At 45.4% G+C, this 23,097-nt stretch overlaps 1 protein-coding gene across 1 annotated transcript in view; it reads right to left on the reverse strand.

Annotated features, from left to right (window-relative positions):
• Positions 1–22,547, reverse strand: part of LOC147663753 (vomeronasal type-2 receptor 26-like) — a 161,090-nt gene extending 138,543 nt beyond the window's left edge. The window contains exon 1 of the mRNA XM_086950226.1: positions 22,320–22,547. Within this exon, the coding sequence (XP_086806352.1) occupies positions 22,320–22,547 (228 nt within the window). The remainder of the gene's footprint in view (positions 1–22,319) is intronic.
• Between the last annotated feature and the right edge of the window lie 550 nt (positions 22,548–23,097).

Raw genomic sequence — 23,097 nt, forward strand, 5'->3', positions numbered from 1 at the left:
TTGAGAATTGCCTTCTAATACACCTGTTATTATATGGGTTTCATTGATATCTGTTTTTCACTCTTTATAATTTTACATTGTGAATTGCTCTATACTCATTAAACAATGAAAAAACATTGCAAGATGCGGCTACGTTATTGGTTCTGGGATCCTTGAGTTCTTGGAAAAGCCACAAACCCTAAATTTCCCCACAACCAGAAGTCTAAAGAAACATTTTTTCCTTCCAATTTTCATTTTCTTTTATTTCAACTGTTAGCTACTGTGAGAAAAACATTGAGGCATCTACATGAAGGCTGTATGTCAGAACAACAAAGGCCATAACAACAAAAGTCTTTTATTTCAAACAGATATGCCTTTACTACACACAACTTTACCACCCAAAAAAATTCAATACATACATATATATATATATATATATATATATATATATATATATATATATATATATATATATATTCACTGAAAAAACCATAGGTTATAGACCATATATAGTTAGGAATTCGCATTTACAAAACCTTATTTTACTCACACAAAACCATTGAAATTCCATATATAGTTAGTTGCACTAACTATATAACGCGCACCCGCAATCCACTGCTGATGATGTCACATATTACATCATTCATGACATGGTCAGTGACATCACTGATGACATCACTGATGACATCTCAAATGACATCACTGATGACATCTCAAATGACATCACTGATTACATCACTGATGACATCTCATTTGACATTACTGATCACATCACTGATGATATCATTCATGTGATAATACGATGAACCTCTTCAGACTCTAATATAACCTTAGATACAATCAGTGTAAACAGACACTCACAGACTGTCACTCATCCATGGAGTTACTCACACACCTAGTCAGTCATGCAAAGAATCAATCACACCTCCATTTCCTCAACTATACAGTTATACAAACTTTACTTATTCAAACATATACTAACACATATTTACTCTCTTATACAATCCCTGATACAAGTTCACAATGATCCATACAGCCACTCACACATTCACTGGCTCTTATGCACAGTTATTTATTTATGTCAACTCTCACATGTACTGTGTTTTACATATGTACTTACTTTGGCATGTAGCACTGAGATATCCATTCACTCACCAATACACTCATGCACACAGTCAACCGCCCATACAGCTGTTTCAACATGCACTTTTGAAACCATACATCTAGTGAATCAACTGCTCACACATCTATGCACAGAGTCATACACCTCCCAGCCACCCACACACACACTCAGTCTCCCATACAAATACTTGGGCAACCAATCAATAACCCATATAGTTACTCATATAGCTACTTATCAACACATGCAACAGTTTACAGAGCAACAGACATAATGATGCACAAATTAAGACAGTTTAGTCACTAACCCATGCACTCAGTGAGACACATTTAATGACTCACTCATACAGTCAGTCATGCACCTACTAAATCCTTCATCCAGACACTTATACATCCACTCATTCTTCAATATGTAAGACATATTTTAACTTTACAGAAACATACAGTCACTGGATGTTGTCATCAGTGATGTCATCAGTGATGTCATTTGAGATGTCATCAGTGATGTCATCAGTGATGTCACTGACCATGTCATGAATGATGTAATATGTGACATCATCAGCAGTGGATTGCGGGTGCGCGATATATAGTTAGTGCAACTAACTATATATGGAATTTCAATGGTTTTGTGTGAGTAAAATAAGGTTTTGTAAATGCGAATTCCTAACTATATATGGTCTATAACCTATGGTTTTTTCAGTGAATTTTCAAGGTTTTGTAAATGCTAATTCCTAACTATATATGGTCTATAACCTATGGTTTTTTCAGTGAATTTTCAAGGTTTTGTAAATGCTCATTCCTAACTATATATGGTCTATAGCCTATGGTTTTTTCAGTGAATATATATATATACATACATATATAAACATATATCATCTGTATATCTATATAAATACAAACATAAATGCATGCATACATATACTTATATGCATACAGATGCATGTTATTTACATGAAGTTGAAAAAACACTAATAAAAGCAAAGCTAAAAAGCCACCTCATTACAAACAGAATGGCTTTAACTTAAACGAGGGCGAGATCTATTGCATTTTCAATGCTTGTTTACTTTGGTTCCATCAAAAAGGCATTCAGATATGTCACACATTTGCCATAAATTCTGAATGTTAGCACTCTAGTTGCACATTAGATCACTGTAGTAAAGCTACTGCTCACCAGGGACGTCTGCTGCTGGTATTCAAAGTGCATGTTTCAGTCTGCATGTCAGAATTTTTTTAATGAAATAGAAGAGGATTTGAGAAGTCACTCAAAATGATCCCTAATTTTTCTTTCTGAAGCACTAATCATACTTTCTATGGCAAAATTAACCCCCTCATGTTGTTCCTTTTTAAATAGAGTGTTTTCAGACTTACCACTTCATTCCAATCAAGATGGCTTCAGGTGTGCCATACCTTTGTAATAAGTAGGACTGTTAGCGCTCTAGTTGTTCTTTAGAACACTCTGGGACATTCTGTCATTGGGCTATACTTGGGCTACATCTGGGTGATATTTGGGCTACATTTGGGCTCTTTTGTCTCTGGTGGCCATTTTGGGAGACTGCATGTCAGAATTTTTTAATGAAATAGAAGAGGATTTGAAAAGTCACTCAAAATGTGCCCTAATTTTTCTTTCTGCAGCACTAATAATACCTTCTATTGCATAATATACCTCCTCATTTTGTTCCTTTTTAAATTAAATGTTTTAAGAGTTACCACTTTATTCCCATCACGATGGCTCCAGGTGTGCTATACCTTTGTAATAAGTAGGACTGTTAGCGCTCTAGTTGTTCTTTAGAACACTCTGGGACATTCTGTCATTGGGCTATACTTGGGCTACATCTGGGTGATATTTGGGCTACATTTGGGCTCTTTTGTCTCTGGTGGCCATTTTGGGAGACTGCATGTCAGAATGTTTTAATGAAATAGAAAAAGATTTGAGAAGTCACTCAAAATGTGCCTTAATTTTTCATTCTGCAGCACTAATCATACTTTCTATGGCAAAATATACCCCCTCATGTTGTTTCTTTTTAAATTAAATGTTTTAAGAGTTACCACTTTATTCCAATCAAGATGGCTTCAGCGACCGCCAGTAGGTAATATATATATATATATATATATATATATATATATATATATATATATATATATATATATATATATATATATACATATTACCTACTGGCGATAGCCAGTAGGTATATATAGTTAGGATTTTTTTCCTATGGGACTTTTGAAAATTCTATGTCTAATAACTTTGGCGTTTGTGGACGGAATCGGCTGAAATTTTCAGGAAAATGGCACATTTTGTTTCTGAGCAGCTCCTGAAAATTTGGGGGGGGTTCGTCAAGGGGGGGCTGAGAAAAAAGGGGGGTCCCAAAACGCGTTTTTCCCATGTTAATTTCCATAGGGCGGTTGGACTCACTTTTAGCCCGAACGGCTGAATGGATTTCCACGAAACTTGGCAAAATTGTACGGACTGTTAGCCCGATGTGCCTTTGCTAGGTCTCAATATATGTGCTTCAGTGGATTTTGAGAAATTAACGTTTAAATCAAGATATATATCTGTAACAGCGCTCCGGGCAGCGCTCCGGTTCGCGAACTTTTCGCGTATCGGAACTTTGCAAAGCGAAGCTGATTGGCTCTCCGGTGTCTGTCAACATTCTAAACAGTCCGGTGCGGCCGCCATCTTGTCTCTCGGTAGGATTGAGAGACAAGAGGAGGCCAAAACAAAGGGGGAAATGAAGGAAAGGAGGCAAGGTAGACCCCTCCTGACCCCCTAGGATTGATGAGGGGGATATTATAGAGCCACGCTGGGCCCAAAAAAAAAAAAAAAAAAATCCGATTTTTTCGCCGTAGAGACGCGTCTTGGTTCGCGAACCGGGCAGCTAACCGGGCAGCTAACCGGGAAGCTAACCGTCAGTGTAACCCAAAAAAAAAAAAAAAAAAATCCGATTTTTTCGCCGTAGAGACGCGTCTTGGTTTGCGAACCGGGCAGCTAACCGGGCAGCTAACCGGGAAGCTAACCGGCAGTGTAACCCAAAAAAAAAAAAAAAAATCAGATTTTTTCGCCGTAGAGACGCGTCTTGGTACGCGAACCGGGCAGCTAACCGGGCAGCTAACCGGGAAGCTAACCGGCAGTGTAACGGGAGTCTGAGGAGTAGCTGATTGGCTGTCAATATTGTAAACAGTCCGGAGCGGCCGCCATCTTGTCTCTCGGTAGGATCGAGAGACAAGAGGAGGCCAAAACAAAGGGGGAAATGAAGGAAAGAGGGCAAGGTAGACCCCTTCTGACCCCCTAGGATTGATGAGGGGGATATTATAGAGCCACGCTGGGCCCAAAAAAAAAAAAAAAAAAATCCGATTTTTTCGCCGTAGAGACGCGTCTTGGTTCGCGAACCGGGCAGCTAACCGGGCAGCTAACCGGGAAGCTAACCGTCAGTGTAACCCAAAAAAAAAAAAAAAAAAATCCGATTTTTTCGCCGTAGAGACGCGTCTTGGTTCGCGAACCGGGCAGCTAACCGGGCAGCTAACCGGGAAGCTAACCGGCAGTGTAACCCAAAAAAAAAAAAAAAATCTGATTTTTTCGCCGTAGAGACGCGTCTTGGTACGCGAACCGGGCAGCTAACCGGGCAGCTAACCGGGAAGCTAACCGGCAGTGTAACGGGAGTCTGAGGAGTAGCTGATTGGCTGTCAATATTGTAAACAGTCCGGAGCGGCCGCCATCTTGTCTCTCGGTAGGATCGAGAGACAAGAGGAGGCCAAAACAAAGGGGGAAATGAAGGAAAGAGGGCAAGGTAGACCCCTTCTGACCCCCTAGGATTTATGAGGGGGATATTATAAAGCCACGTGGGGCCAAAAAAAAACAAACAAAAAAATCCGATTTTTTCGCCGTAGAGACGCGTCTTGGTACGCGAACTGGGCAGCTAACCGGGCAGCTACCGGGAAGCTAATCGGCAGTGTAACGGGAGTCTGAGGAGAAGCTGATTGGCTGTTATCATTGTAAACAGTCTGGAGCGGCCGCCATCTTGTCTCTCTGTGGGATCGAGAGACAAGAGGTGGAAAAAAAAAGGTGTAAATGAATGAAAGGGGTAAGGCAGACCCCTCCTGAACCCCTAGGATTGATGAGGGGGCTATTAAAGTTCCCTGGGGGGTGAAAAAAAAAAATTGCGATTTTCGCGGTAAAGGTGCTTCCTGGTACGTTAACCGGGCAGCTAACCGGCAGCGTAACGGGAGTCCGACATATTGTGTTTTTTGAACGTTTGTGATATGTGCACGTGTGGATTTTGTCTAATTAAGGTTAAAAAAATATATATATATCTTTAAGCGTGTTCTGGCGCGCTTACGTTTTGGGTTTGGTTTGCGCTGCAGAGACGATACGTCACGGTTATGCGATGCATCATGAGGCGTCTCACGGGCTACGTGATACGTCACTTAATAAAGAATATATTTTACAGCTATAGATATTAGCTTTTAAAAAACCAATGAAATTCACAGAAAAAACCATAGGTTATAGACCATATATAGTTAGGAATTTGCATTTACAAAACCTTGAAAATTCACTGAAAAAACCATAGGTTATAGACCATATATAGTTAGGGACTAGCATTTAAAAAACCTTATTTTATTTGCACAAAACCATTGAAATTCCATATATAGTTAGTTGCACTAACTATATATCGCGGACCCGCAATCCACTGCTAATGATGTCACATATTACATCATTCATGACATGGTCAGTGACATCACTGATGACATCACTGATGACATCTCAAATGACATCACTGATGACATCACTGATGACAACACCCAGTGACTGTATGTTTCTGTAAAGTTAAAATATGTCTTACATATTGAAGAATGAGTGGATGTATAAGTGTCTGGATGAAGGATTTAGTAGGTGCATGACTGACTGTATGAGAGAATGATTAAATGTGTCTCACTGAGTGCATGGGTTAGTGATTAAAGTGTCTTAATTTGGCAATCAATATTTATGTTCTTCTGTAAACTGCTGCATGTTTAAATCAGTAGCTATATCAGTAACTATATGGGTTATTGAATGGTTGCCCAAGTATTTGTATGGGAGACTGAGTGTGTGTGTGGGTGGCTGGGAGGTGTATAACTCTGTGCATAGATGTGTGAGCGGTTGATTCCCTAGGTGTATGGGTTCAAAAGTGCATGTAGAAACAGCTGTATGGACAGTTGACTATGTGCATGAGTATATTGGTGAGTGAATGGATATCTCAGTTCTACATGTCAAAGTAAGTACATATGTAAAACACACTCCATGTGAGAGTTGACATATATAAATAACTGAACATAAGAGTCAGTGAATGTGAGAGTGGCTGTATGAATCATTGTGAACTTGTATCAAGGATTGTATAAGAGAGTAAATATGTGTTAGTATATGTTTGAATAAGTAAGGTGTGTATAACCGTATAGTTAAGGAAATGGAGATGTGATTGATTCTTTGCATGACTGAATAGGTGTGTGAGTAACTCCATGGATGTGTGACAGTCTGTGAGTGCCTGTTTACACTGAGTGTATCAAAGGTTATATTAGAGTCTGAAGATGTATTATCACATAAATGATATCATTAGTGATGTAATCAGTAATGTCAAATGAGATGTCAGTGATGTCATCAGTGATGTCATTTGAGATGTCATCAGTGATGTCATCAGTGATGTCACTGACCATGTCATGAATGATGTAATATGTGACATCATTAGCAGTGGATTGCGGGTCCGCGATATATAGTTAGTGCAACTAACTATATATGGAATTTCAATGGTTTTGTGCAAATAAAATAAGGTTTTTTAAATGCTAGTCCCTAACTATATATGGTCTATAACCTATGTTTTTTTCAGTGAATATATATATATATATATTACTATTCTGCTCCTTTACATTTCCTACTCCATGGACAAAACAGACATGGACCTCAATCGTTGATGGCTTTGCCCCCCTGTGTTGTGTCTGGAGTCAGGGCTCACACTGAAAATGAAGGTTGTTGTGCACTTGCAAAGTGTCCCCCAGAACTGGTTTGGACTGGGCTCAGTGCCCTGGGCCCAAAAGAGAACAAATATATTTACTGTATAAAAAGAGGGTCTCAGACCTCAGACTTTTAGATCTTTTGCCAAGGAAAAGTGCTGTAGAAGCTGAGGAGGAATACTGCCCCTGTGCTGTTTACAGTTTGGGGTTGGCCTGCAGTGGCTAGTTGTTGCCACGGAAAGGAGAAAGGACTTTGCTGTGTCCCTTGCTTGAGGAAGATCTCGGAGGGCTTGACCCTGAGCTTGATTCCTTCTGAAGTCTCAGGGACACAAAGACTTCACCACCAGTTCCCCTGAAGTTCCTTGCTGGGATTTCGCTACTGCTAGGAGGTGCCAGCTATTGTTTTGGACCTCTGCAGGCTGTTTGCTACTTGAAGCGGGGAAAAGTAACTCTACTTTGAGAAGCATGACACATCCGCACCTGTTTCCCATGCATCGCCAAAGAAATTGTCGCAGCGCCTTCCCATGGCTCAATAAATCACCTCACGGTGCATCAAGTGCACCGATCTCCGAAGTCCGAGATCACAGCACCGATTTTGACGCAAGGCCTGCTGTGTGGCTGCAAGAACACATGCATCATCACAGATCATTGCATCCCATTGAGGCGCCAAGTCTGTCACATCATTGGGGAACGCAGTAAGAAACTGATGCATCACCTCATCTCCAGTAAGAAACTGACCCATCACCTCCTCTGGGCAGCAATAAGGAACTGGTGCATCACCTCCCCCAGAGCAAGAAACTAACACATCCCCTTCCCTGAGTGTAAGGAACCAACACATCACCTTCCCTGTGACCCTTTTTGTTTGTGTGCGTGACACATTCAAGGTACTTTGTGTAAAAACTGCAATTTTCTTTGAACTGCAATATTTTTACCATTTGAAAGTCATATTTTTCTACTGTATTGTGGATTTTTTACATTTTGCTCTTGTTGGGTTTAGAAAAAGATTACACATTTTTCTAAACTGTTTTGGTGTCCTTTTGTAGTGTTTTCACTGTATTACGGTAAGTGTTCACAAATGCTTTGCACACTGCCTCTGAGATAACACTGTCTACTGGTGCCAAGCTACCAAGGGGGCGAGCAGGGGTTATTTTAGAAGTGCATCGCCCTTAACCTGACTAGAAGCAAGGGTCCCTTATAGAGATGCCCATTTCTAACATTGGTGATTAGCGGTGAATATGCGGTGAATAATGTGGAATTTGGTTTTTGGGACTCTGGTTAATTGTTGCACCTGTTGGGCCTTGTCAAAATGGAAGTCAACTTTTGGCACCTGCCCATCTACAAGAAGAGGGAACTAAAAGTATTTTGTAAGGAGAGGGGGCTACCTGTGAAGAGGTGATCCACAAGGCAGGATCTTGAAGCAGTCCTGCATAGCTATGAGGTACTACGCTGGAAAGCAACACTAGCAGATGACTCTGAGGAGGAATCTGAGGGGGAGGATACCAAGGGGGCAGTGGTCCTGAGGAGGAAGCATTGGGAAAAATTGTCTCATGAAGTGAGGAATCTGATACGTGCTTGTGACCAGAGGCTGAGGCTGCTGGACCGGGAGCGCGAGGAGACAGATCAATCAATCAATCAATCAATCAACCGATCAGGGATTTCTAAAGCACGCTACTTACCCGTGAGGGTCTCAAGGTGCTGGTGAGGAGGGGGCAGCTCAGGTTCAGTCAAATAGCCAGGTCTTGAGGCTCCTCCTGAAGGCATGCCAGGTGGGGGAGCGTCTGATGTTGACTGGGAGTTGTTCTAGGTTTTGGCTGTGACGTAGGAGAAGGCTCTTCTACCTGCTCCGGTTCTGCGGATGTGGGGCATCTCTGCGAGGGCGAGGTTGGCGGAGCGTAGGTTTCTCTTGGGTACCTGGAAGGAGACACTCTCATTGAAGTATTTGGGTCCGATGTTGTGGAGGGATTTGTAGGTGTGGGTGAGCAGTTTGAAGGTTACTCTCTTCTCGATGGGGAGCCAGTGGAGGTCTCGTAGGTGTTGGGTCATGTGTTTGTGTCGTGGGTTTCTGAGATCGAGTCTGACTGTGGTGTTCTGGATGGTTTGAAGTCTGCGTTGGAAAGTTCTATTTATTCTGCCGTAGAGGGTGTTGACCTAGTCCAGTCTGCTTGTTATGAGAGCGCGGGTGACAGTTTTACTGAATTCGGGGGAAATCCATTTGAAGGTCTTTTGGAGGATCCGAAGGCAGTTGAAGCTGGTGGAGGCGATGCTGTTGATCTGGCGGGTCATGTGAGGGAGGAGTCAAGGATGAAATTGAGGTTCTGTGTGTGATCTGTAGGGGTGGGTGGGCTCCCGAGGGCAGAAGGCCACCAGGAGTTGTCCCAGGTGGATGTTCCGAGGATGAGGATTTCATTCTTCCCAGAGTGGAGCTTCAGGCAGCTGTTTGTCATCCGTAGAGGGAGCCTTTGCTGAAAAAGAAATGTGTGTAGCTCTGGAAGTAAGCTTTGCTGGGCTGGAGATGAAGTCCAGCACAGATGGTGGCAGCAAAAAGGTGGTATGTAGTGCTGAGGGAACAGTACACACACCCAGAGATGTGGCACCTGACTTGATGTAGGGGGTTGACATACAAAAGGGGGTTCAGGTTGATGAGGTAGCTCCAGTGGTGCGCAGTGTCCCCGAAGTGAATTGGAGAACTGGCACAGGGGATCATATTCCTAGTAGTGGGAGGGACACTTTACTGACACTAGATGAGAGATGCAGGGAAAAGGGTTCCCCCTTGCTAGAAATCCTGGTCTGTGAGTGTCGAGACCACCCGGAATAGTGTAGGTTGAGTGACAGAGACAGTCAGACACTGTCATACCAATCTCAGGAGAGTTATGTGTGGTACTTTTGAGAGGCACTGGATGGCGAGGCAAAGGGTATCTTGGTTAACACCTGTGTTGGGGCTGTGTGATTCAATTGGTGGAGAGCATATTTTAAGTCCCTGTTTTCCCGAGCTATGCCAATACCTGGTGGAGCGTGAGTTCTCTGATCCCTGGGAGCTCACACTGGAGGCAGACCTTTTGGTGGATTCTATTGGGTGTCAAGAGGCATCTGGGGGTGGTCTTGAAGGAGGTGGCTCAGGTTTGCCCCAACCAAGTGAGGTGGGGAGGGTTGTGATGTCACAGATAGGTCCTAGAGTAGTGGGAGGGTGTGGTGGGCCCCATGTCTTGACTCAGAGGAGAAGGAGTTGGAGTGGGCTGTGTCCTGAGGTGCCTGAAACCCAGTCTCAAGGCGTGGTTGGTTCCATAAGGGAACACCAGGAGGGGGCCTAGTCTGTACAGGGAGGCTATAACCTGAGGCTGATCCAAATGTGTAAGTTGATCTTTGGGATACTGCTGTAACTAGCATTCTACCAGCTCAGTTGACTGACAGCCCCTCTGCTTTTGTGGGGGTACATGAGTTCAGAGAGAGGGGTGAGGGGGGATGCAGTCCCCAGTGGAAGGAACAGTGGGTCAGGGGTTGCCAGCTCTGATATCAGAGCCCCCAGGACTAACCCGGGTGAGGCCACTTCCGGCCTGGGGAGTCTTCATGCTCTGTCAGGTGGACAAGAGGTAGGAGGACTACACCAGGCAGACCTTTACACAGAGGAGTGTGTTTCCCTTAGGGGGTGTTGGTGTTTTCCCCCAGTAGTCCTGGGTTGCCAGGCAAAGGTCCAGCCTAAGGGTACAAACACTGGGTTGGAGGGCCAGTTTCAGGGTGTCCCCCCTGACTCGAAGGAAGGAGAGACTGCTAACAGTACCCCTACTGGGTTGTGTTCTCTGGGAACCGGTCTAGGTGGGAGGGTGCAAGGCCCCAGTATGGGTTTGGGGAGAGAGCAACCTCACCCCTGACCTCTGCCCAGTCTAAGGGTACAGACCCTAGGCTGGGATCCAAGTTACAGGATAGAACCCCTGAACTGGGGGTCGAATTGTGCAGGACACCTGCCACAGCTTCCCTGACAATTTTGCAACGGGGTACCGTTCCATGGGTCTGGACAAATGTACATATCTCTGCCAACTAGAGACTTCCATTTCTAACTGATTCCAACCTATGGGCCTCAAACTGGTGGTCACAAGAAGTTGGTATTGCCCCAACCACAACGATGATTGTTAAACATCTTAGAGTGTTCCTGTGCCAATCCATTTCTATGGAAGCTCAGGTCTGAAAAACTGGGGAACCTTGTTTTTAAATGTTACGTTTGTGAAGAAGTGCCATCCTGCTTCTTCCTTTGTCCAAGCCTTAGTGGCGAGTCTCTTGGATTATGTCAATGCTTTACTCACTTCTATCAATGAGTCCTAGTTGACAAAACTACAGGTGGTGCAAAAAACAGCAGCTCTCATAGCTGCAAAGCTCCTGCAAAGGCCTCACCCGCTTCTCTTTTACAATCTTTACATTGATTGCCAGTTCGTTAGAAAATAGTCTTTAAGATCTGTTGTATGACTCACAAAGTCCTAATACGGAAGGGGCCAAAATGCTTAACTTCGAGGCACACTCTAAAAAGTCCTAAAAAGGCTCTGTGATCACGTGAAAAAGGGTGCTTGTAATACCTTGGATTAAAAAGTCTCGCTTAGAGGGAAGAGCTTTCTCCTCTCTAGATTCTCTCTACTGGAATGCTCTCCCTGTTCATTTATGTTTCTGTACGGATCATCTCAAATTTAGTAAATCACTTAAAACTGAACTGTTTTAGGGATAGTTTTTGTGGTGACAGCGGTATGGTGTCAGGAGGTCCTTGTGCCGAGATAACCCTCTGGAGGTGATTTGTGTGCAATATTAATTATTGTAACATAATATGTATAATTTCATAAGGACACCATCAGGTCCAGGGCATTCCCTACTAGGCTGTGTTTATTAGTAGAAACAACCTTGTCTAGACCAACCTTTGTCTCTTAAATGACTTTATCAGTACATTAAATTGTTTGATTGGAGGTCCAGAGTAGTATTTGTTAAATGTGTCACCCAAGGATGTGGACAAGCGTGAGTGTTGAGAGAAGAGAGCCTTCTAGTTAAAAATGTAAACTGAACCGAAATGAACACATGACTGAATTTAGATCGGTGTTCTACATCACAAGCCTGATTTTCTACTACCCCAAGATAAAATGTATTGTTCTCTGATTTTCTGCCTTTTCTTCCTTGTCCAGATGAATTGGTCCCAGTGTCTGTACCTGACCCAGTCAAGTCAAACTGGCCATGTAACCGGAACAGCTTTCAAAGGCAGAGAAAGTTGATGCACTGTCTAGCATAGTGCCTGTACGTGGCTGTGCCTTGCTGCAAAAGAAAGCCATCAACAAGCAATTCTCAACCCACCTTTTGCATCACCACCTGCTAGACAATCCCCAATCAGGACTCAGTAAGAACCACAGCACCAAAACACCACTCATGCCAGCCACTGTTGACACCCAAACCATCCTGGACTGAGGAAACACAGCTGTCCTCATTCTTGACCTCTCAATGGCTCTTGGCACTGTCCCCCACAACACGCTCATCAGAAGACTCCATAACATTGTCATCCACGTATCCACGCTTACCTTAATCTGCTCCTTCCTCACAAGAACAACACAAAGGGTCAGACTGCCTCTTTCACATCAGAAACTAAGCATATGATCTGCAGAGTCCATCAGCCCTATCCAGTTCAACATCTGCATGACACCTCTCACCAACATCATCCAATCACAAGACATCACCGTCATCCCCTGTGCCGATGACACCCAACTCATCCTCCCCCTGATGGGCAATGCAACTGCCACTAGAACCAACTTCACCAAATGCATGACCATGGTAGAAGCATGGATGCAAACCATCTATCTTAAGCTCAACTCTAACAAGAGAGAGGTTCTGATCTTTGCAACCAGGACCTTTTCATTGGTCTACATCTTTTGCCCATTGGAGCTAGGACCAACATCTACCAACCATGCAGAAAACCTGGGGGTCTTCCTAGAGGAAACAATGATGGCACAAGTCAATGCAGAGAGTGCTTCCTTCTTCCACATCCTACATATACTTTGAAAGGCTTCAAGGTGATGCCCTAGAACACCAGAAGGACAGTTATGCAAGAATACTTTGCTAGCTGGCTTTACTAGCTGTCTAGACTACCACAACGCACAATACATCGGAATCTCCAAATAACTTATTCACAGATTTCAGATCATCCAGAACACTACTATATTACTGAAATGTAACATCTCACACCGCACCCACATCGCATTTCACCTCAAAGAGCTTCACTGGCTCCTCATGCACAAGCACATCTAATTCCAGCTTCTCATGCACACATACATTTTAAACAATACTGGAACAACTTACTTCAAAAGTCACATACACTTCCACCAGCCTGCCACACAACTCTGCTTTACTTCACTCTTACTTGCACACACCTGCATATCCGCAAAAGCAAAGCAGAAGGTCTCTCATTCTCTTGCATCCCACAAAAACATGGAACAACCTCCCTCATCACATCAGAACCTCTTCCTTACTTCGAGTTCTGCAAGAGGATAAGACTTTGCTGTTTGAAGTCCTTCCTTGATTTCCTTAGGTAGTTGTAACGACAGTTCTCTCCACATACACTCAACTGTAGATTTACAGCCCTCCACTCACCTATACGGCTTAAACAGAAGATTTCTTCCAAGTAGCCCTCTAGTAAGACCTGTGCGTAATTGCAGCCCTGGCCCCACGAGGAGCCAAGCCTTATGATGAATCATGATACCCATCTGTGTGTTTGAGGGCTCAGACTTCCATGTAGGAAGACCCTCTCCTTAATTGAATCATTTCCACTTACACTTTATATTTGACAATGTTTCTTCCTATAGGAACACGTACCCCCTGTTTTGTATTTATTTATTCTTTGAATAAAACCACAGGGACTACATGCTTACATGTCTGCTCAAGAGCCTCAGTACCCTCATGGGTGATTAGTGCACTATACAAATGAACATAACATAACGTAGCATAACATAGCATAACAAAACCTTACCATAACATATCATAACATGCATCTCTCTTCCAAAGTGCAGTAGTGATTGTTTGTATTTGGTATCACCTCACAGCTAGCCACCCTGTTTTATTTGGACAAAACTGCTGCCTGGCATCCAACCCAGATGCCGAGCTCAACTGTGTCTTTTAATAAGGATTTGCTGATTGGTCTTTGAGGCATGGACCCACATTGTCTCAGTCCACTCAGATCTTGTGAGAAGTCAACCAGACTACTGCACCTAAGTATTTAATCTGTAAGACTTCTACCCTGATTAGAAGGTAGCAGTCCCATCAACACCTACTATTCTACAGAATGCACAGAAAATAAAGCTGCTACTTCCAGTCACATAGGGCATAGGTTCTTTGCTGGACTGTATCCCCGAACCCTCGGAGAGGAATCACCACTTTACATCACCTAAACGTAACCTTCTTAGGAAACAAGAATAGTGTGATTCTTATGCACTCTCAATTTCTAACCCCCCAAATCTCCGACTGACAGAATTTGTTGTTTCCAAAACATTTGAGGATCTGGTTCTTTGGGTGAATCTCTGGAAAAGAACTGAGCAGACCCACCCTGGTCCGGACTCTTCCTGCACCCATCAAATCGTTGGATCTTTGGTATGAAACGAAAGCTTGACAGCTAAAGATATAGCCCAGGAATTGTTTCTCAAATTTTAGCTAAGCATTAAAAATCAGAGTTGAAGCTTAAAATTAAGTAATTAAGTTTATTTGGATGCAGTTACCTCATTTAATCAGTAATGTACAAGGACTAGAAGTTGGCACACATACGACCATTTTTAGCTGTTGCAAATGGAGATTCAGCCCATTTGCCACGATTAAAATGGCTTTTGCCATGTACCAACCCTCAGTAACCTATTTCTGACTTGGTAAATAGGGTGTGCTAGTTGCTATTAGGAAGGAGCGTGCCAAGGGTGTCCTTTCTTAACAGCGGGTCACAGGGGTATGTGCACTTGTTTTGTGACCGCAAAATATTTTCAATTTACTGCCTACTTCAAGTAGGTGGTTAGCCAGTTGCAAACAGTAAGGGGACCCCTTCCCCCTAGTGAATGGAAGCACATGTTTCTTCTTAAGAGCAGGCAGTGGTCCCCTACTCTAAAATGAAAAGTACACTTTTTGTTTTTCTTTTTTAAGGACATCCTGTTTTTATTAAAGGAAAATGGGCTGTATTTAAATATAAAGAATATTGCTTTAATTAAAAAGCAACCACACTCATGGTGGCCGGCTGACCCTAGAAGCCCACCATCCCTGTGATCACAGGCCATACCCAATGGGTCACACATTGCAACCTACCTCATGAAAATGAATGAGATAGGTCACTGCAATCCCATTGCTAGATGTGTCTGATACACAGTACTTTTCATTTAGCAACTTGCAAATTGTGATTTGAGAGTCACAACATGAATTGGTTATACTTGTGGCACTTAGTGTGTTATTCTGTTAACAACAACCATTGTACGTGGTTGGTAAACTTGATTATATTAGCAACGTCATAAGCATGTGGTCCATCCTGCACACATGACAACTGGTATTTAGACTGTGGTGGAAAATGTGCTTACCCATGAGGTCAGCAAAGGCTACACTCTATGCTCCTCTGGTAAAGTGCTGCCACTTGCTTTTAGAGACCCCCGCATTCCTGGTGGGAACCTCTAAGCCTTCAGAGCATCCACTGCAGTGGTGTTTGCTTTGAAGGCATAAGAACTTGCAAGATACAAACTTTTGTGTTTTATATTATAGTTCTTGAGTTTTTTCATGAAAAACAGTAAAGTAAATGGTCCTGGAATTTGAGGAATTTTGTCCTTGAGTGTGGGCATCATTTGACAATTTCCCTGCCATGGGTCGCCAAGCCTGACACGGTAGCCCAGGGCTGGGAAACATTGTGACCTTCATTCTGCCCAATACAGCCCAGGCATTTGCTACTGTAAGCAGGCGGTCAAGTGGAAGACAAGCTATCAGGTTAAAGGTCTCTGCCACTTGAGAACATTTAGGCTCTACTGATAGGAAACTCACATTGTTTGACCTCTTTCTATGAGCCTCATTTACCTTAGATTGACCCACTGCAGCACAGCAAGCCTTCCTGCTGCGCTGCCGTGCGTCAAAAGAAAAGGGTAGGTGTGTCCAATATCTACACGATATGGTGCATTCCTGTTCTTCTCCCCTGCACTGGTGCACAATGGGATGGCATGCACCAACGCAGGCGCCCTCATAGATACTGCACATTCCTATCCATTTATTTTGATGCACAGTAGCGCAGCAGGGAGGCTTTCTGGGCTGCAAGGCATCAAAATATTATATAGAAAAAATTAGGAGAAATACAAGTATTTCTACTCTTTACACCACCCAGGCACCCTCATCCGCTTTGGTGGATTCTGGGACTAACAACCTGTCCCCTTGTCTTACCAAGGTTCTCGAATGGATGGATGCCTCTTTCCTAAAGCTCAACGGATCAAAAACTGAGATTATGTTGCTGGGATATAAGGCCCCCATTAATCTTGATTTTTGTTGGCCGAGTTGTCTGGGCCCCTCTCCTACCCCGAATAACCAAATCAAGAGTCTAGGGGTTTGGCTTGATCCCACTCTGGGCTTTCAAGTTCAGGCTCGTAAGGTCGCCCCGACTTGTTATGGCCTTTTGAGGCTCTTAAGGAAGGTGCTGACCCTTCTTCCGTTCGAGGCGAGAAGGATCCTTGTCCAGTCCCCGATTCTCTCTCGACTGGACTACGCAACTGCGGTATATCTGGGTGCTCCCTTAGGCACTATTAAGATACTTCAGTCCGTCCAGAACTGTGCAGCCCATATACTATTGGAGGTTCCGAGACATGGCTCGGCGAGGGCTGCCCTGCGATCTCTTCATTGGCTACCGGTGCAGGAAAGGATCTGGTTTAAAGCCATGTGTATGGCCCATAAGTCGATAACTAACAACGGTCCGGCCATCCTGCGCCCTCTGTTTTGCCATTATCAATCTTCCAGAGCCTTAAGATCTAACCATCGTAATCTGCTCTCTGTACCGAGGGTCAAGCCCTCTCGTACAGGTGGCTGCCGGTTCGCAGTTCACGCAGCAAAAAGCTGGAATCAACCTACCGATAATTTACGACTCGAACCCAATCATCTAGCGTTTAGAAAACGGCTGAAGACCTTCCTGGTTTGTTGAGTGGTGTTTTTCCGTTATGGGTCTATAAGCGCTGGGATGCCTCCGGCAGCCAGCGCTCTAGTATAAGTATAAACCGTTTTGTAACGCGCTCTGTTACTGGTGAGTATCCTGGCGCGAGGAAAAAGACAGAAGGCAGAGAACAAGACATCGGGGGATCCTCCTAGACTGCACTCTTGAATAGGTGAGTTTTCAGGTGTTTTTTGAAAGCAGCCACTGTCGGCGTGGAGCGTAGATGGAGAGGGAGGGCATTCCAGGCCCGAGCCACCACAACAGACAGCGACTGGCCGCCCAGTCTGGCACGTTTAAAACGGGGAAGGGACAGTTTAAACAGAGAGGCGGATCTCAGGGTGCGTGCCGGGATGTACCTTGTGAATCTCTTTCTCAAGTACGAGGGGCCCTGGTCATGAGTTGCACGAAACGCCAACACCAAAGATTTGAACAGAATGCGTTGCGCTACGGGAAGCCAGTGAAGCGAGCGCAGCTCAGTGCGAACGCTCTTCCACCTGGGGATGTTAAATAGCAGGCGTACAGCCGCATTCTGAATAATTTGGAGGCGTTTGACCAGGTATGCCGGAATGCCACTGAACAGTGCATTCGCGTAATCGAGGCGAGCCAGTATGAGTGCTCTGGCAACCGACTCTCTGGCCTCCCTAGGGAGCAAGGGAAAAAACTTGCAGAGCATTTTCAGAGTGGCAAAACAGGTGCCTGTAAGTTTTTTAATGTGATGCTCAAATCTGAGATCCTCCGTGAACCAAATGCCCAGATTTTTCGCTGGTCTCCCCATCTCTTTTGGGCAGGGAATGTTAGAAGGCCAGAGTGTGCTCTTAAATGAGGGGGAGAAGGAGCCATAAAAAAGCACTTCGGACTTGTCCTCATTGCACTTCAGCTGGGCCTGTGTTAGCCAGCGAAATACCGAGGACAGACACAGATGGACTGTAGACGTGTCCAGATTATCATCTGGCCAGGTAAACGACAATTGGGTGTCATCAGCATACCCTAGGATTTTAGCCCCAAACTGTTCAGCTAGGTATACCAAAGGTGTAATGTACACATTGAACAGTAAGGGGCTAAGTGTGGACCCCTGCGGGACCCCAGTGAGCAAAGGCTTTTGCTCGGAGGCATGCGGGGGCATCCAGACCTGCTGGGTCCTATCAGATAAAAAAGAGGACAGCCATTCCAGCACCACTCCCCCAATACCTATGGCGGACAGCCGACCGAGAAGGAGGTCATAGGGGACAGTATCGAAAGCGGCAGAGAGGTCCAATAAAATTAGGACCGCTCTGCCACCTCCGTCTAGACACTCCCGAATTGCCTCGGTCATCTCCACCAGGGCCGTCTCGGTGCTATAAGCAGCCCTAAAGCCCGATTGGGCAGGGTGGAGGGCATTAGATGTTTCGACAAAACTCTCCACTTGTTGAAGAACTACCTTCTCACAGATTTTCGTGAGAGCAGGTAGAAGGGATATGGGTCGGTAGTTGCCCGGAACCGACACGTCCAGTCCTGGTTTCTTCAAGAGTGGAAGGAGTTTGGCGTGTTTCCAAACCTGGGGAACCACGCCTGCGGCCAGAGAGAGGTTCACCATCTGCGTGATCTCACTACAGACTGTAACCGCCACCTCCGAGAGCACTCGGGCAGGGCACGGGTCGGCAGGAGAGCCCGATTTTAGGGACTGGAGAAGATGGAGAACATCATCCTCCGCCACTTGTGCGAAGGTGGTAAGTTGGTGTCCAGAGGATGCGGGAGAGGGTGAACAGGGGCCAGCTACAGAGCAGTCGGCAGGAAGTGCCTCTAAAAGGCCCTGCTGAATCTTCGCTATTTTAGTTATAAAAAAAGTGGACAGCTCCTCGCACCATTGCGCAGAGGACGGGAGGGGCATAGCTTCCGCAACAGGGGACACAAAGCTTTTAACAATCGCAAAGATCTCTCTGCTGTTGTTGTCGGCCTTGTTAATGCGCCCAGCATAATAATTACCTTTTGCATCCCTAATGGCTGCATAGTAGTCTTTTTGAGCGAGCCGTAGGGCGGACTTAGCCTCGGGGCTGTACTCTCTCCTCCATAAACGTTCTAATTTCTTGCAGCCCTGTTTCATCTCTCTTAGTTCAGGGGAAAACCAGGGTTGGGAGGGTGAGCGTCTGGCTCTAGTCAGCATAGTTTGCTTAGTAGAGGCAGTCGCCGCCTGCCATATCCATTCATTAAACTCCCCAACTGCTTTGTCCAAACATCCCTTGGGTTGTGGACGAGTGTTAGACAAGGCAAGTCTAAACGCGGGTAGGTTAATTTTTTGAAGATGGCATGTAGGAGGCGGGGGGCTGGGCTCTGCCATCTCCCAGCTGAACCTGACCAAGTCATGGTCAGACCAGGTTGTTTTTTCCACAAACACTGACTGGATGGGGAAATTCGCGCACACCAAATCAAGTAGATGGCCACCCACGTGCGTAGGACCAGAAACCCATTGTTCTAACTGGGCAAGCTCAAGAATTTCCCCAAGCCTGCGGGCTTCGGAGGAATCAGGGGCATCCATGTGAATATTTAGGTCACCGACCAAAAGAAACTTAGGAAAACCTAAGGCCCGCGGCACTAAATATTCCTCTAAGGAATTCAGGAATTGGGTAGCCAGGCCCGGGGGCCTATAAATCAAAGATCCACCTAAGGTAAAGTGGGGAGAGGTTTTAATGGAGAAGTGAAGAGCCTCACCCCCTAGACTCTCAGTCAGAGGCTCGGATTCAAAACTCTATCCCTCCTTGAAAACCACTGCTAGTCCGCCCCCTCTACCCAGGGGGCGATCCACTCTAGCTATCTTAAACCCCCTGGGAACCGCAAGTTCCACACTGGGAGCGGAGGTACAAGTCATCCAAGTCTCCGTGAGGAACAGCAGCTCCAGTTGGCCGTCCGAAAGTAGATCGAAAATGTCGGCCGCATGCTTAACCGCCGATCTAGCATTAATCAGTCCCGCCCTGATGTTAGTAGTGGTGGCGTTGCTGACTGAACGTGGGGGTGGAGGGTTGGGGCTGGAATGCACACGTAGCACACTTGCCCAAAGCATTGGCTAGATTTGCGCGTGTGCAAGACAGGCCCTTACTGTGAGGGGCAAGTCTCAGAAGATCAGCGCGCGAGTATTGCCGCGTCTCTGAGCTAGTTAACACCACAGGAGGCCGGGCAGAGTAGCTGGCCCTGGGCCCGTCCGAGGCACGGACGGGCACAGACGGGCCCTCCTTTGGCGCTCCTTCGGCGCGCAGACGGCGCGCCAGCTGCGCGCGACCGCTGCGCGATCTAGGAGGCATCCCCATTTGACGGCCAAGCCCCTCCCCGAGCTGGAGCGCTAACTCCGTTCCAGTAGGGGTCCGGGACACCCAAGATGGCGCCTAACCTGTCCCTCCACACAATCGGCACAGGCAAGCCGTGGTGGACCGGGGACCAAGGGGGCCGGGGAGCAACAATAAGGTATGACTATTCAGAAAGAGGCAGACAGTTTAAAAACACCCCACAATTATTAAATCAATTGCATCAGTGAAAAACGCGAGCGTTTTTTAAAAAGGTTAAAAGAGCATTAAAAGTGCCAGGAGCGATCGTGCTTCACAGAAAGGCAGTGCAGAAGAGCTTAACTCGCAGTCTGCCCGCCTTCGTTTCCCAGCGCTATCGCAAGGCGCTGCCACCACCTCGTTCAAACGCACAGGACTGCCTACGCCGATCCTATTTGACGGCCAAGCCCCTCCCCGAGCTGGAGCGCTAACTCCGTTCCAGTAGGGGTCCGGGACACCCAAGATGGCGCCTAACCTGTCCCTCCACACAATCGGCACAGGCAAGCCGTGGTGGACCGGGGACCAAGGGGGCCGGGGAGCAACAATAAGGTATGACTATTCAGAAAGAGGCAGGCAGTTTAAAAACACCCCACAATTATTAAATCAATTGCATCAGTGAAAAACGCGAGCGTTTTTTAAAAAGGTTAAAAGAGCATTAAAAGTGCCAGGAGCGATCGTGCTTCACAGAAAGGCAGTGCAGAAGAGCTTAACTCGCAGTCTGCCCGCCTTCGTTTCCCAGCGCTATCGCAAGGCGCTGCCACCACCTCGTTCAAACGCACAGGACTGCCTACGCCGATCCTATTTGACGGCCAAGCCCCTCCCCGAGCTGGAGCGCTAACTCCGTTCCAGTAGGGGTCCGGGACACCCAAGATGGCGCCTAACCTGTCCCTCCACACAATCGGCACAGGCAAGCCGTGGTGGACCGGGGACCAAGGGGGCCGGGGAGCAACAATAAGGTATGACTATTCAGAAAGAGGCAGACAGTTTAAAAACACCCCACAATTATTAAATCAATTGCATCAGTGAAAAACGCGAGCGTTTTTTAAAAAGGTTAAAAGAGCATTAAAAGTGCCAGGAGCGATCGTGCTTCACAGAAAGGCAGTGCAGAAGAGCTTAACTGGCAGTCTGCCCGCCTTCGTTTCCCAGCGCTATCGCAAGGCGCTGCCACCGCTCTACAAATATGTAATCATTCATTCATAATCACTCATAGATACTGCACATTCCTATCCTTTTAGCAATAAGGATTTCTGGGCTGCAGTGCATCAAAATATTATATAGTAAATGAGGCCCATAGAAAGAGCAAAAATGAGGAGAAATACAAGTATTTCTACTCTTTACATCACATTACGTCCTCCTTTTGAAAGGCACATTTTTAGCGCTGCCTCAGATTCACAGATCCTTGTACATCTGGGGCAGAGTCAAAAAGCCCTGGGTGTTGCTGGGAACACCCCCAGCAGCACCCATTGCACGTCCATTTACTGCGGAAAAGCTGTGTTGGGAGGGCTAGAGTAGCAAGTCAGTGTTAAGCCATGCACAATGGCTCAACGCAGCCTTCTAAATATGGGCGTACACGGAGCTCCACTGGAGCATGAAAAAAGTGACATTCCAGTGGTGCTAAGGGCTTGTAAATATGTCCCTGAGAGTTAAGTGGGGCAACTGAACCGTGATAGATTGTGGTTCACCTGCTGATACAAACTCAAAATGAGGCAACAATGACTTCTCTGTTGATTATTCTTATTCTTGCATATCCATATGGATCTCACCTTTTTTCAAAGTTTGTTCCCAATTCAGACAGGAGCCATTACCTGCTTAAAGTCGGGGTGCCAAAGAATGGTTCGGTCATCAATGGTGAGCTGTTCCTCCCCGGAAGGGCTTCGATGGTAGCTTCCCACTTTGAATCTTGTAGAATTACCCCAATCAAGGTAATGCCAGTTAAAAATGTGAAAGCGCGTTGGCGGGTCCCCAAGATCATCGAAGTAGATTTCATCACCAGAGGAAGTTTTAAAATGAAGATCCCTCATGTAATGATGTAACTAGAAGAAGACAGTTTAAAGGAAAGAGGACACAGCGAATAAATAACCACTCATTGCAATAATATCTACAGTAGAATGAATAGTGTCCTGACTGAGCTGCTACTTTCATTGTAGCACTGGAGGTTGTGATTAAAGCCTTTTTAGTGGGTCACAGGTCATAAAGGTTCCAAATCAATGCCCCACATGGTAAGTGCATTGCCCAGTTTAGTTATGTGCACAGAGCATGCAGGGAAAGAGCTGTTGCACTAGGTTTGAGGTAATGAATGTGCTATTGATACAAGATGGACATCAGTGGTAGAGACCACACCGCCCCTGTTGAAGAGCGTTGGATGCTGGCACTGGAAAGACAGGTCAGATTTAAGTGAGAGGTGTCGCAGGAGTTGGTCATGATGGCAGGCCATGAAGGCAATAACTGGAGCTAACCAGTGTACGGTGCCTATTAATGAATTTTCAGCAACATATTAAAATTGAATGGATTCTATATTTTAAGAACATTTGTGTTCTAATGCTGATATATGATTATTCACCTGCATGAGGA

Source organism: Lissotriton vulgaris, unplaced genomic scaffold (genome assembly GCF_964263255.1).
Source record: "Lissotriton vulgaris unplaced genomic scaffold, aLisVul1.2 SCAFFOLD_1147, whole genome shotgun sequence".
Taxonomy (NCBI): Eukaryota; Metazoa; Chordata; class Amphibia; order Caudata; family Salamandridae; genus Lissotriton; species Lissotriton vulgaris.